This window comes from Eriocheir sinensis, unplaced genomic scaffold (assembly GCF_024679095.1).
Source record: "Eriocheir sinensis breed Jianghai 21 unplaced genomic scaffold, ASM2467909v1 Scaffold434, whole genome shotgun sequence".
Taxonomy (NCBI): Eukaryota; Metazoa; Arthropoda; class Malacostraca; order Decapoda; family Varunidae; genus Eriocheir; species Eriocheir sinensis.
Genome location: NW_026111759.1, coordinates 317,501 through 332,317, shown reverse-complemented (window position 1 = coordinate 332,317; position 14,817 = coordinate 317,501). Strand labels below are relative to the sequence as shown.

The 14,817-nt window shown below is 57.9% G+C and overlaps 1 protein-coding gene across 1 annotated transcript; it reads right to left on the bottom strand.

Annotated features, from left to right (window-relative positions):
* Positions 1–930: 930 nt before the first annotated feature.
* LOC126992299 (uncharacterized) lies at positions 931–12,278 on the bottom strand. The gene is made up of 2 exons (XM_050850960.1): positions 11,811–12,278; positions 931–2,088 (listed from the first exon to the last, which is right to left on the bottom strand). The coding sequence occupies exons 1-2, from the start codon at positions 12,276–12,278 to the stop codon at positions 931–933; spliced, it is 1,626 nt and encodes a 541-aa protein (XP_050706917.1).
* Positions 12,279–14,817: the final 2,539 nt, after the last annotated feature.

Sequence of the window (14,817 nt, the reverse complement as noted above, 5' to 3'; positions counted from 1 at the left end):
AGATTCTCCTGCGTGCGGTCCCTGCGAAAGCGCTTGCGGATGGTGTTGACTCGATGGTTCATCTCCTTGACTCGGGGGCTGCGGAACCATCCGTTCTTGGTAGGTGGTCTACGACCAGCTGCCTTCGGGATGGCTCTGTCGGCGGCGTCGGTCAAAGCTGCAGCAAGGTCGCGGTCGAAGCGGTCAATGTCATCAGGCTGGCTGTAGTGAAGCCACCACCACCTCTCTACGAAAGGTGGCCCAGTTGGCCCTGTCCAGCCGCCACCTGCTCGGCCCTCCCTCGGCGGGAGGGGACATCGAGCGTCGTCAGAATCGCCAAATGGTCGCTCGTCAAGGTCGGGTGTAGTCGCCAGTCTGCTCCGTCGGCCAACGCGGAAGAAACTAACGTGAGGTCCAGGGCGTTGCCCTGGACGTGTGTCGGCTCACCTGTGTTTAGCAGCACAGCGCCCTCAAGATCCTTGAGCAGCGTTGCCAGATGCTGCCCTGCAGCGTTGGCGTTGCTCCTGGAATCCAGCACCTCGTGGTGGGCGTTGAAATCGCCTCCAACAAGGACGCTGGCCTCTCCGGCAAGAGTGAGGAGCTCAGTGAGGTCAAGCTCACGTCTCGGCTTGCTGTATACATTGTAGACTATGACCTCCGTCCCGTTAAGGAGGAGGGTGACGGCTTGGGTCTCGACACCCTCGCCGCAGTCTATGGGGCGTTCGACCACCCTATGGGGGATGGAGTTGCTGACCAAGATCAGGCAACCTCTACCCCCAGTCTCGTCCCTGATCGGGAGATGGTGGGCCGTGTATCCGGGAAAGCGGAGGTGGCAATCCCCCCTAACCAGCGTTTCCTGTAGGAGGCAAACACTTACTTCATCCTCGATGAGAGCGGCCTGGAGCAGAGTCTTGTTGGCGCGGAGTCCTCGGATGTTCCACTGTAAGAACCTCAGGCCTGGGCGGCCCGGAAGTCCTCCAGCATTGGGTTCTCCTCGTCCACGGAGTTCGTCGTCGGTCGCGTCTTCCTCGGCGTCCCTGGCGTCAAGGTCAGTAGGTCGGTCTCTGCTCTCTTCAGGACAGCGTCCGTCGCCGAGGTGCGATGGGCGCCCAGGGCTTGTAGCAGGTCGCAGTGCATTCTTGCCATCACTGCTTGCAGGCGCACCATCAGGTCGTGCAGGTCGAAGGTCGGAGCGGTGGGGCGATAGGTGACGGTCGCTTTCCTGGTGGAGTCTGGGCTGATCCAAAACGTCTTCAGCAACCCAGCGTCTAGACGGCCGGGCGCGCTCATCCTCCTCGAACGGCTGAGTGGCGGGGCGGCCTCCGTCCCGGACGACGCACGCGTCTCCGCTCCGGCTGAGCTGAGGTGCTCCGTCTCTGTGGGCGTGCGCCGCTCCACTGGGGCGGGAGTGGGTCCCTCCGCCGTGGTTGCTGGTCGTCTCTTCTTCTTGTTTCGGTTCCTCCTGCGGCGGGGTGCGCTCCCTGGCCGCAGTGGCTGCTGAGCGGGTAGCGGCGGATAGTCTTCCTCCGTCGGGGGCGGGGGCCGTGGTGGCGCCGTCATCTCCGTCTGGCCGTGGCCTCGCGGCTGGGGCACCGGTCCCCTCTCCGTGGTTGGAAGTCGCCGCCGCCGCTCCGCGCACCTCCGCGACCACGCTGGGTGGCTCCCGCCGCAGTTGCAGCATCTTGGCGGAGGCCGGCTGGCCTCCTCCCGTCTGGCTCCGATACACACGATGGAGTCGTGGTTGCCCGCGCACACCGCGCAGGTTAGCCGCGACCCGCGGCAGAGCCTGGCCACGTGGCCAAACTTCTGGCACTTGAAGCACCGCGTCGGCTCCTCTACGAAAGGCCGTACGCGGTACCTGCCGAGCCAGCCGAGTGACAAGTCCTTGGGAAGCGATTCCCGGTCCATGACCAGTTCCACGTTCCTCGTGGGTAGTCTCCGTCCTTCTCTCACGACATGGCAACGCCTGACGTGAGTCACTCCGCTGTCTGTTAGTTTCCTGATGTCCTCGGCATCGTACTCGAGGGGGTACCCCACAAGCACCCCCTTCACTCTCCTCGGTGCTTGATCCAGCCTCTGGAGGACAATGCCTCGAGGGCGACGAGCTACCTCCTCGAGAAACTCGGCCGCGGCCGCGTCCCTCGGAATCAGGAGGAATGGCGTCGGGGTCTGGAGGTGCACAGCCGGCGCCGGGCGGCGCAGTGTCTCCAGGTGTCGCACCGCGAGGTAATCGCTGGTGCAGTCTCCCCTGTGCACTAGGCGGTACCGGGGGGGCCCCTCCGTGGGTCTCCTCCGATCCGCTTCCCGGGGGGCAGGAGCGACCTCCACGGCTCGTGTCTGCTGCCTCTTCCTCTGCTGGACGGTCTTCCTCTTCTCCTGCGTCACGAACTCGGGGTCGGCGCTGGTAGACGATTGGTCTAGCTCTTGGTCCGAGGACTCCGGGTCCGAGAGCAGCGGTAGGTCGTCGTTCTCCAGGAACCGCTTCCTGGGTGGCTTGTGGTCCTCTGGGGACCGGTCGGCCTTCCTCTTGGGCGTGTCCAAGGAGACGGCCTCTAGGGGGGCGACGGCAGACATGTCTGTCAGACAGTGTCTGTCATCCACTACACTTCACTGAAACACACACCTAACAGTGCACGAGCACTCGAAGCCACACCCTGTGAGCGGGCACGGCAACAAACACTGCACTCAAGAGTCGCCTGAGTCTGAGACGCAGGCGAGCTGACGCACTGTACACAACACTGGGAGCGCGCTACACAGAGCACAACACGCTCAACTCTTTGCCCACACCCTGTGAATGGGCACGGCAAGAAAGCACGCTACACAAGCGGCGCCTGATCCGGAGTCACAGGCTTGCTACCGCAACGTACACAACACCCGTGCGCAGAGCGCAACACACTCAACTCGGTGCCCTGCAAAAGAGCACCGCGGAGACACGCAAAACACTCGAAAACACTAATCACTAATCACAAGCACTTAAGGTAACACGCGTAAGCACACGGAGCAGAGGCCCAAAAAAGGGCCCGCTAAAGCTGCACACAACAAACTCCACAAAGGGCAGGTACTCCTCAAGCTGGGTCAAGAGCTGGCTCTCCCAGCAGCAGCTCGATCGCTAGGAGGCGAGAGCTGTTGCTGGAGAAGGTCCGGGTGAGAAGTAGGTCCGCGCGCTGTGGAGGTCGGAGAGCAACTGAGTGAGTGCCCTTTGCTTTAATAGTTTATTGATAACCTTTACATAAGACATAGAAAAATAAACATAAAAATTACAAAAATAAGCAGTTATCAAAGCAGGCTCTAAACTAGCAGCCTGCCCGATGTACAATACATAAATTGCGCTGGTTACAAAAATGGACAGAATTACACGTGGGGAAATGTCATGTTATTCACATGTCACCGGCGTAGTAGCTTGCGAGCTCCTCGTCGGTGAGGTCCCTGTCTGCGTTGAGGAAGAAGTCGTCGTCCACGTCACCGACGTCGACCTCCTCCTCCGAGACGTCATCCTCCTCGTATGTCGCCCACTCAACCTCCTGCTTGTGGTCGAAGTGACGTCGAGGGTTACCCAGTGGGCGGGCCGTGCGGATGGAGGCCGGGAGCGGCTTCCCTTCACGGAGTGTCCTCCTCACTAAGGGGAGGGCTGTCTCGTGCGGGATCCTCTCGAACCTGGCCTCCTCCTCCTGCTCAGTGAGGTGCTCGTAGCGGATCAGAAGATCCACCAGCTCGCCCTCACTGAAGGTGTAGATCCGTGGGGTCTGGGTCGCCTGGCAGCTACCGGGGGCCTCGCGGGGTGCTGGCTCCACTGCAGTCGCCGGCGCGTCCACCGTCTCGAGTGTCTGGTCCCTGGTCCTCTTTTTCTTCGGCGCGGGTACCTCCGGGGACACTACTGGGGGTGTCACCTCGGCTGTCGCCGCTGCCGTCTCCGTCCTCGTCAGCCGTGGTGGGTCCACCTCCATTTCCCTAGCGGGAGACTTTGGTGTCGAGACGCTCTGCTCCGTGGGTCCCGTCCTCCTCCTCCGTCTGCGGCGCCTCCTCTTTCGTCCTTCTCCGTGGGGTGTCGTCCTCTCCTCCGTGGGCGGCTGCATTGGCCGCGCTGCTGCCGGGTCCGCCGAAGACGTCGTCCTCCGCAGCTTGGCACCACTACCACTAGCTAGTTTTGTGTTTGTCTGTTAGCTAGCCCATTCGCTTTAATTGGCAGGCAGGCAGGCAGGCAGGCAGGCACACCTATTTACATGCCGGCACACCTACTTTCATAGAAACGTATTTGCAGCTTTTTAGTCATCCACCTGTCTACTGTTGGGCATGTAGACGCTTGCCCAGGGTTCCGGCGGGCTACTCGGTGGCGGGGCTGGTTCAACGTATCTGAAAAAGCGGGTCCAGTAAGAGAGGGCGCAACGTTATGATGAGGACGACAACGAGAAACAAGAAGAAGAAGAAGAAGAAGAAGAAGAAGAAGGAGGAGGAGGAGGAGGAGGAGGAGGAGGAGGAGGAGGGAGAGGGAGATTCCCACTTCCTCAGCCTTTCCCTTTCAAGTTCGCTCTGAGCCTGTCCCTCACCCTCTAACCCTACCCTTGCTTTCCTATACACTCCTGCACATTCCAAGAGGCAATAGAAGGAGTGGATCAAGAAGGGGAGGCTTCTTTCTCTCTGTCTATATAATTGCCGTCTTTCTCATTATTGCTCTCTTTCTCTTTTTCTCCTCCTTTTTTTCTTTCTCTTTCTTTCTTAACCTTTCTATTTCATTCTTCCTCTCTTTCTTTTCCTCTTCCCGTCCAGACGTCGCTTTGTTTTGTCTATATATTTTCCAATATAGTTCTCTCTCTCTCTCTCTCTCTCTCTCTCTCTCTCTCTCTCTCTCTCTCTCTCTCTCTCTCTCTCTCTCTCTCTCTCTCTCTCTCTCTCTCTCTCTCTCTCTCTCTCTCTCTTCATAAATATCCTGTTACTGATTTTACAAAGAATTGACAGGGACAGGGGAAATTATGGCAAAATGATGTTTCTGTAAGAACTGAAACAAACAAATTGGAGCTTACTAGTGTCAAATGAGGTGGATGGGGAGCAGTGGGCGGAGGTGTGAACCATCATTAGGCAGGAGGGAGGGAGGGAAAAGATGGGAGGGAGGAAACAAACTGGAGCTTACTAGTGTCAAGTGAGGTGGATGGGGAGCAGTGGGCTGAGGTGTGAACCATCATTAGGCAGGGGGAGGGAGGGAGGAGGGAGGAGAAACAGAAAGAAAGACAGAAAGAAAGCAAGAAAGAAACTATAACTGAAGTAAAAAGTGTGCTACTATTCTCTTAGTGAATAAGAATGTGGACCTCAAAGAGGTCCGGGGTGGGTTAGGTCGGGCTCGCTCAGGTAGCGGCATTAACCACCGAAGCCGTACAGGGTGCGGCCCTGGCGTTTGAGGGCGTACACCACGTCCATGGCGGTGACGGTCTTGCGCTTGGCGTGCTCAGTGTAGGTGACGGCATCCCTGATGACGTTCTCCAGGAACACCTTCAGCACACCACGGGTCTCTTCGTAGATGAGCCCGGAGATGCGCTTCACACCGCCACGGCGCGCCAGACGACGGATGGCCGGCTTGGTGATGCCCTGGATGTTGTCCCGAAGAACCTTGCGGTGACGCTTGGCGCCTCCCTTTCCGAGTCCCTTGCCTCCCTTGCCGCGGCCAGTCATGGTTCAGGTGGGTAGCTCAACAGTGGAGTGAGTGTTGGGTTGGTGGTGGTGGTGGTGGTGGGTTTTTGAGGGTTGTTAGCCCTCGCGGGCTATGTGCCATAGGCTGGCCCGCCTCTCTCTTTAATCTCTCTAAGCCACGGACGCGTCACGCCCAAAAACGCCAGTGCCGCACCCAACACGGCCCCAATGGCCAGCGCGCAGCGTACCATGAGCGACCGACAAAACCCCACTCCAGGTCCCAAGGATTGAAAGGTGTGAATAATTGAAATTAAGGAAGTCAGAGGGCGACAGTGGTTTGTACGTATATTTGGCAGAGTGGATGGTTTGAGAAGTACTCCGTATAGCGGAGGGACCTTTAGATGGGGTCCAGCCCTGATAGTCGGAGGGAGGCGAGCGGAACGGAGGGGATTCTATGAGGGTAAAAGGTGGCACAGTAAGATAACAGGAGGAAGAGACCTTTGTACAGCAAAGGGATCATTTGTTTAAAGTGGGTCATTCGAACCACGCAAGTAAAGTGGGAGGCAGTAGAAACAGACCTTTTTGGTTGGGTCCAGCCACAGGTGGTGAGCGGAACGGAATGGATTGCATGAGACCGAAAGATTGAACAGTAAGTGACAGTTGGAAGAGTCCTTTGTATAGCAAAGGGATCATTTGTTTAAAGTGGGTCATTCGAACCACGCAAGTATAGTCGAAGGTGTTGGAGAGAAAAAAAAAAAAAAAAAAAAAAAATAATAATAATAATAATAATAATAATAATAATAATAATAATAATAATAAAAAAATAAATAAATAAAAAAAAAAAAAATAAATAAATAAATAAATAAATAAATAAAAAAATAAAAAATAGTAATAATAATAATAATGATAATAATAATAATAATAAAAAAAAATCTAATAAAATTAAATAAATACATAAATAAATAAGTAAATAATAAAATAAAATCTAAATAACTAAATAAATACCTAAATAAATACATAAATAAATAAGTAAATAATAAAATAAAATCTAAATAACTAAATAAATACCTAAATAAAAATAAATAAGTAAATAAATAGATAGGTAAAAATAAAAATAACTAACTAACTAAATAAATAAATAGAAATAAAAATAAATGATAATATAAATAACAATAATGATAATAATAATAATAATAATAATAATAATAATAATAATAATAATAATAATAATAATAATAATAATAAAAATAATTATACTTCATAAAAAAAAAAAAAAAAAAAAAAAAAAAAAAAAAATAAAAAAATAAATAAATAAAAAAATAAATAAATAAATAAATAAAATAAAAAAAAAAGGAAGTCATACTGTCTCGTCGTTTACCGTGGAGGCTCTCTCTGTCTGAGGAACCTCGTGAGTGTCCCGAGGTCGTCCGTCAGGTACCGTACCATCCTTGCTGCAGCTGTTCTTCTCTCTCCGCAAGGGGTGTAACCCCTCCTGGCCGCCATCGTCCTTAGCGGGCCTGTCTGCGCACAGTCCAGGAGGTAGTGGACGAGGGGGTCGTCCGCATCCTCCAGGCAGTGCAGACACAACTCGCCCTCGTAGTCCGCTATGAGGGAGCGAACGGTCGGGTAGCCGAGTCGCAGTCTGTGGATCATTACCCTATCCCTCCTCGCTAAGGAGGAGGGGAGGGGAACGGTCTCGTAGCCGGTGGCGTTGGCGTACCAATGAAGGGACGCTGAGGTTGCCTCAGCGTCCTTCACTAGCGCGAGCGCGCGCCTTCCTGTGGTCCTCTTCGCTGTGCGTTTTAGCTGTTGTAAGCTAACAGGGACCTCGATCGCGATCCGGTCCTGGTCCAGCGCCTGCTTGGCTGCTGCATCCGCCGCCTCGTTGCCCGGGACACCCACGTGACTGGGTATCCAGGCGAACGTCACGGCTCGCTCGTCGCGTCGCAGGCGTGCCAGAGTGTCTAGTGTCATAGTCACCAGTCTGATGTTGTCACGTACCCTGTCTCGTCTGAGCGTCTGAAGTGCTGTCATCGAGTCAGTGTAAACGTTGATGTCCTTGTTGTCGGTGCGTAGGGCGTGCTGGAGCGCTGTCAGGAGTGCCACTAGCTCTGCCTGAAGGGTAGAGCAGTGGTCGCCGGTCCGCCAACCGTGTGTCTCCTCGCCGCTCACGAAGGCAGCCGCTGTTCTGCCTCTCTCTCGGTCAACGGATCCGTCCGTGTAGTATACATTTGCCCCATCCGAAGATGTGCGGGCAAGGGTTCCTCTTGCGTGGGCGAGTAAGGTCTCGCGTGAGCACTGCTGCTTGCTGAAAGGCAGGGGTTCCATGTGGAAGCGAGCCACATCCGCAGCCCATGGCGGCGGGTCGACATAGCCCTCTGCCTTCTCATCCGGTCCTCTTCCTGCCAGGTCCACGTCCGGGAGTGAGAGTCGGGTCGCTCTCGCTATCCCTCGTGCCCACGTCCTGTCGGTGAAAAGCCTGGCATCCTGTGCTAGAGAGGTTAGTAACCTCCGTCTCGCAGGGGTGTCGGACAGTCTGACGACTGTTTTGGCTGCCCACGCGGCTGCCACCTGTTCGATCCGGAGCATCAGGGGAGGGAGCTCAGCCTCTGCTCGCAGAGCCTCTAGCTTCGTCCACCTGGGCGCTCCGAGGATATGCCGCAGCGCGTCGTTCTGGCACCTCTCGAGAGAAGTCGCGACGCTGTCTGAGAGGGACACCATCGCCACCGCCGCGTAGTCCGCAAGGGAACGGACGGCCTGTACGTAATACAGTTTAAGGACTCGGTGCGTCGCCCCCGCTCTCGTGGTCGTCATCCTCCGCATCACGGTGAGCCGGCACTTCATCCTACTCTTCAGGTACTCAGCCTCCTTCGAGAAGGTGAGCCTGTGGTCGATCCACACTCCAAGGTACTGGTACGCTGTGCACCACTCGAGTCGTACACCCTGTATCCTCAGGCTCTGCTCAGGCGTCGGGCCGAGGACCGACATCGCCCTCGACTTCCCGGCTGAAACCGAGAGACCTAGGTCTCTGCAGGCAGCGGTGACTGAGTCGAGGGCCTTCTGTGCCCATGAGAGCCTGTTGCCTCTACCTACGGCGACTAACGCGAGGTCGTCGGCGTAGCTGAGAAGGGTGACGTTGCGTCCTAGCGGAAGCCTAGCAAGGGCTTCCATGAGGGCGTTGAAAAGCGTTGGGCTGAGGACGCCCCCTTGCGGGGTGCCGTTCTCGAAGCCCTGCTCGCTGGAGACGTGGCCTTGGAACCTTACCTTTGCTGAGCGGTCGCGAAGGTAGTCGTGTGCCCAACTGAGGAGCCGCCCTGACACACCTTTTGCCGCAAGAGCATCAGCAATGGCAGTGGGCGAGGCCAGCTCGAAGGCCTTCTCTAGGTCGAGGAAGACCACAACAGCCGGCTGGTTGTTGATCGTGGACAGAAGGGAGGCCATGCTGTCAGCAGCACTCTTCCCCTCTGTGAACCCGTACACGTTGTGATGGGGCGGGCCCATTTGCCACTGTAGGCGAGTCAGTACCATTCTCTCGGCTGTCTTGGCAGCACAGCTGATGAGAGAGATGGGCCGTGTCTTGCCTGGGTCCTTGGGTTTCGGTATCGGGTGGACGAGTGCCGCCTTCCATCTGACTGGAAGGCGACCTTCCTCCCTGGAGGCGTTGATAAGGGCCAGAAGGCGCTCTCACCAGCCGGCCCCATGTTGCGTAACATGGAGTAGATAATGCCATCCTCGCCGGGCGCGGTGTCTACTTCTCTTCTCTGCTCTCGTTTCTTGTGAAGAGTCGGTCGGTGACTGCTGGCTGGTCCTCCGCACGCTGGATGCGGGCCAGCCTGCCTTGTAGAAGCTCCTGCTGCCTTCGTCGCACTTCTTGGGGGAGGTTGCCTGCGGTGCTCGGTCCGCGTACGATCGGATGAGCCTCTCGGCTTCATCCTTCGGTTTAGGGAGGGCGGCGGGTCTGGGAGGTCTCGCTCCCGCTGCTCGCCGGAGGCATGACCAGAGTGTCCTGAACTTAGTGTGTGAGCCGAAGCTCTCACACCAACTCAGCCACTTGGATTCCCTCTCCTCTCTGGCAACCTGTCGGGCGTGGTCGACTGCTTCGCGAAGCATCTGAAGGCTCTCCTGCGTGCGGTCCCTGCGAAAGCGTTTTCGGAGGGAGTTGACTCGATGGTTCATCTCCTTGACTCGGGGGCTGCGGAACCATCCGTTCTTGGTAGGTGGTCTACGACCAACTGCCTTCGGGATGGCTCTGTCGGCGGCGTCGGTCAAAGCTGCAGCAAGGTCGCGGTCGAAGCGGTCAATGTCATCAGGCTGGCTGTAGTGAAGCCACCACTTAGCCACCTCTCTACGAAAGGTGGCCCAGTTGGCCCTGTCCAGCCGCCACCTGCTCGGCCCGGCCTCCCTCGGCGGGAGGGGGACATCGAGCGTCGTCAGAATCGCAAAATGGTCGCTCGTCAAGGTCGGGTGTAGTCGCCAGTCTGCTCCGTCGGCCAACGCGGAAGAAACTAACGTGAGGTCCAGGGCGTTGCCCTGGACGTGTGTCGGCTCACCTGTGTTTAGCAGCACGGCGCCCTCAAGATCCTGGAGCAGCGTTGCCAGATGCTGCCCTGCAGCGTTGGCGTTGCTCCTGGAACCCAGCACCTCGTGGTGGGCGTTGAAATCGCCTCCAACAAGGACGCTGGCCTCTCCGGCAAGAGTGAGGAGCTCAGTGAGGTCAAGCTCACGTCTCGGCTTGCTGTATACATTGTAGACTATGACCTCCGTCCCGTTAAGGAGGAGGGTGACGGCTTGGGTCTCGACACCCTCGCCGCAGTCTATGGGGCGTTCGACCACCCTATGGGGGATGGAGTTGCTGACCAAGATCAGGCAACCTCTACCCCCAGTCTCGTCCCTGATCGGGAGATGGTGGGCCGTGTATCCGGGAAAGCGGAGGTTGCAATCCCCCCTAACCAGCGTTTCCTGTAGGAGGCAAACACTTACTTCATCCTCGATGAGAGCGGCCTGGAGCAGAGTCTTGTTGGCGCGGAGTCCTCGGATGTTCCACTGTAAGAACCTCAGGCCTGGGCGGCCCGGAGGTCGTCCAGCAGTGGGTTCTCCTCGTCCGCGGAGTTCGTCGTCGGTCGCGTCTTCCTCGGCGTCCCTGGCGTCAAGGTCAGTAGGTCGGTCTCTGCTCTCTTCAGGACAGCGTCCGTCGCCGGGGTGCGATGGGCGCCCAGGGCTTGTAGCAGGTCGCAGTGCATTCTTGCCATCACTGCTTGCAGGCGCACCATCAGGTCGTGCAGGTCGAAGGTCGGAGCGGTTGGGCGATAGGTGACGGTCGCTTTCCTGGTGGAGTCTGGGCTGATCCAGAACGTCTTCAGCAACCCAGCGTCTAGACGGCCGGGCGCGCTCATCCTCCTCGAACGGCTGAGTGGCGGGGCGGCCTCCGTCCCGGACGACGCACGCGTCTCCGCTCCGGCTGAGCTGAGGTGCTCCGTCTCTGTGTGCGTGCGCCGCTCCACTGGGGCGGGAGTGGGTCCCTCCGCCGTGGTTGCTGGTCGTCTCTTCTTCTTGTTGCGGTTCCTCCTGCGGCGGGGTGCGCTCCCTGGCCGCAGTGGCTGCTGAGCGGGTAGCGGCGGATAGTCTTCCTCCGTCGGGGGCGGGGGCCGTGGTGGCGCCGTCATCTCCGTCTGGCCGTGGCCTCGCGGCTGGGGCACCGGTCCCCTCTCCGTGGTTGGAAGTCGCCGCCTCCGCTCCGCGCACCTCCGCGACCACGCTGGGTGGCTCCCGCCGCAGTTGCAGCATCTTGGCGGAGGCCGGCTGGCCTCCTCCGGTCTGGCTCCGATACACACGATGGAGTCGTGGTTGCCCGCGCACACCGCGCAGGTTAGCCGCGACCCGCGGCAGAGCCTGGCCACGTGGCCAAACTTCTGGCACTTGAAGCACCGCGTCGGCTCCTCTACGAAAGGCCGTACGCGGTACCTGCCGAGCCAGCCGAGTGACAAGTCCTTGGGAAGCGATTCCCGGTCCATGACCATTTCCACGTTCCTCGTGGGTAGTCTCCGTCCTTCTCTCACGACATGGCAACGCCTGACGTGAGTCACTCCGCTGCCTGTTAGTTTCCTGATGTCCTCGGCATCGTACTCGAGGGGGTACCCCACAAGCACCCCCTTCACTCTCCTCGGTGCTTGATCCAGCCTCTGTAGGACAATGCCTCGAGGGCGACGAGCTACTACCTCCTCGAGAAACTCGGCCGCGGCCGCGTCCCTCGGAGTCAGGAGGAATGGCGTCGGGGTCTGGAGGTGCACAGCCGGCGCCGGGCGGCGCAGTGTCTCCAGGTGTCGCACCGCGAGGTAATCGCTGGTGCAGTCTCCCCTGTGCACTAGGCGGTACCGGGGGGGCCCCTCCGTGGGTCTCCTCCGATCCGCTTCCCGGGGGGCAGGAGCGACCTCCACGGCTCGTGTCTGCTGCCTCTTCCTCTGCTGGACGGTCTTCCTCTTCTCTTGCGTCACGAACTCGGGGTCGGCGCTGGTAGACGATTGGTCTAGCTCTTGGTCCGAGGACTCCGGGTCCGAGAGCAGCGGTAGGTCGTCGTTCTCCAGGAACCGCTTCCTGGGTGGCTTGTGGTCCTCTGGGGACCGGTCGGCCTTCCTCTTGGGCGTGTCCAAGGAGACGGCCTCTAGGGGGGCGACGGCAGACATGTCTGTCAGACAGTGTCTGTCATCCACTACACTTTTCACTGAAACACACACCTAACAGTGCAGGAGCACTCAAAGCCACACCCTGTGAGCGGGCACGGCAACAAACACTGCACTCAAGAGCCGCCTGAGTCTGAGACGCAGGCGAGCTGACTCACTGTACACAACACTGGGAGCGCGCTACACAGAGCACAACACGCTCAACTCTTTGCCCATACCCTGTGAATGGGCACGGCAAGAAAGCACACTACACAAGCGGCGCCTGATCCGGAGTCACAGGCTCGCTACCGCAACGTACACAACACCCGTGCGCAGAGCGCAACACACTCAACTCGGTGCCCTGCAAGAGAGCACCGCGGAGACACGCAAAACACTCGAAAACACTAATCACTAATCACTAATCACAAGCACTTAAGGTGACACGCGTAAGCAAACGGAGCAGAGGCCCAAAAAAGGGCCCGCTAAAGCTGCACACAACAAACTCCACAAAGGGCAGGTACTCCTCAAGCTGGGTCAAGAGCTGGCTCTCCCAGCAGCAGCTCGATCGCTAGGAGGCGAGAGCTGTTGCTGGAGAAGGTCCGGGTGAGAAGTAGGTCCGCGCGCTGTGGAGGTCGGAGAGCAACTGTGTTCTGGGTTGGTGCTTTTGCTTTAATAGTTTATTGATAACTTTTACATAAGACATAATAATTAAAAATAAACATGAAAATTACAAAAATAATCGGTTATCAAAGCAGGCTCTAAATAAACAGCCTGCCCGATGTACAGTACATAGGTTACACAGGATACAAATGTTCACAAATACACAGGGGAAAATGTCATATTATTCACAGGTCACCGGCGTAGTAGCTTGCGAGCTCTTCGTCGGTGAGGTCTCTGTCTGCATTCAGGAAGAGGTCTTCGTCCACGCCTCCGACGTCGACCTCATCCTCCGAGACGTCTTCTTCCTCATACGTCGCCCACTCAACCTCCTGCTTATGATCGAAGTGGCGTGGGGGGTTACCCAGTGGGCGGGCCGTGCAGATGGAGGCAGGGAGCGGCTTCCCTTCACGGAGTGTCCTCCTCACTAGGGGGAGGGCTGTCTCGTGCGGGATCCTCTCGAACCTGGCCTCCTCTTCTTGCTCAGTGAGGTGCTCGTAGCGGATCAGAAGATCCACCAGCTCGCCCTCACTGAAGGTGTAGATCCGTGGGGTCTGGGTCGCCTGGCAGCTACTGGGGGCCTCGCGGGGTGCTGGCTCCTCCGTAGTCGTCGGCGCGTCCCTCGTCTCAGGTGTCTGGTCCCTGGTCCTCTTTTTCTTGCTGGCGGGTACCTCCGGGGACACAGCTGGGGGTGTCACCTCGGCTGTCGCCGCTGCCGTCTCCGTCCTCGTCAGACGTGGTGGGTCCACCTCCATCTCCCTAGCGGGAGACTTTGGTGTCGGGACGCTCTGCTCCGTGGGTCCCGTCCTCCTCCTCCGTCTGCGTCGCCTCCTCTTCCGTCCTTCTCCGTGGGGTGTCGTCCTCTCCTCCGTGGGCGGCTGCATAGGCCGCGCTGCTGCCGGGTCCGCCGAAGACGTCGTCCTCCGCAGCTTGGCACCCGGGATTCTGCAGAGCCGAGCGGGGCACCTGCGGTTCCAGGCATGGTGCCCGGAACTGCAGTTGGGGCACACAGCCACCGGGCGCGCCACACCTTCCCGAAGTCGGCGAACGCAGTCCCTCGTGGCGTGGTCCCTGCTGCACACGCCGCACAGCTCCTCTGTCCTCGTACACTGCCGCTGCCTGTGGCCGAAGGCCTGGCACTTGAAACAGCGTTCGCTCTATATATGCAGAGCCAGAGGCTACGGTGGTGGGTCTTTGGGCGATAGGCTGGCTCCTGCCGTCTACTTCCGGACGGCCCAGTGACGTTGGGTGAGCCTCCACACTGTACTAGGCTCTAGCATATGCAGACAGCTCCAAGAGACCCCTAAATTCCTCCAATAGGGCTAGATAGATGCACTGCCTGACGGGGGCGGGCAAGCGCGGGACTAGGAGGCGGCGCACGCGCAGGACGCGGACCACCGCTCCTCCCCCGGCCGCCAAAACTATAAAAACCAGAAACGGCTGGCAGACTCAACTGTTCTGTTCGTCCGTAGCCATGGCCCGTACCAAGCAGACTGCCAGGAAATCCACCGGTGGCAAGGCGCCCCGCAAGCAGCTGGCCACCAAGGCCGCTCGCAAGTCGGCCCCGGCCACCGGAGGTCAAGCCTCACCGCTACAGGCCCGGGACCGTGGCCCTCCGTGAGATCCGCCGCTACCAGAAGAGCACCGAGCTCCTCATCAGGAAGCTGCCCTTCCAGCGTCTGGTGCGCGAGATCGCCCAGGATTTCAAGACCGATCTCCGCTTCCAGTCCTCTGCCGTCATGGCTCTGCAGGAAGCCTCCGAGGCCTACCTCGTCGGTCTCTTCGAGGACACCAACCTCTGCGCCATCCACGCCAAGCGTGTCACCATCATGCCAAAGGACATCCAGCTGGCCCGTCGCATTCGCGGCGAGCGTGCCTCAGCGTTGCCCGTCTGAGTACTACAATC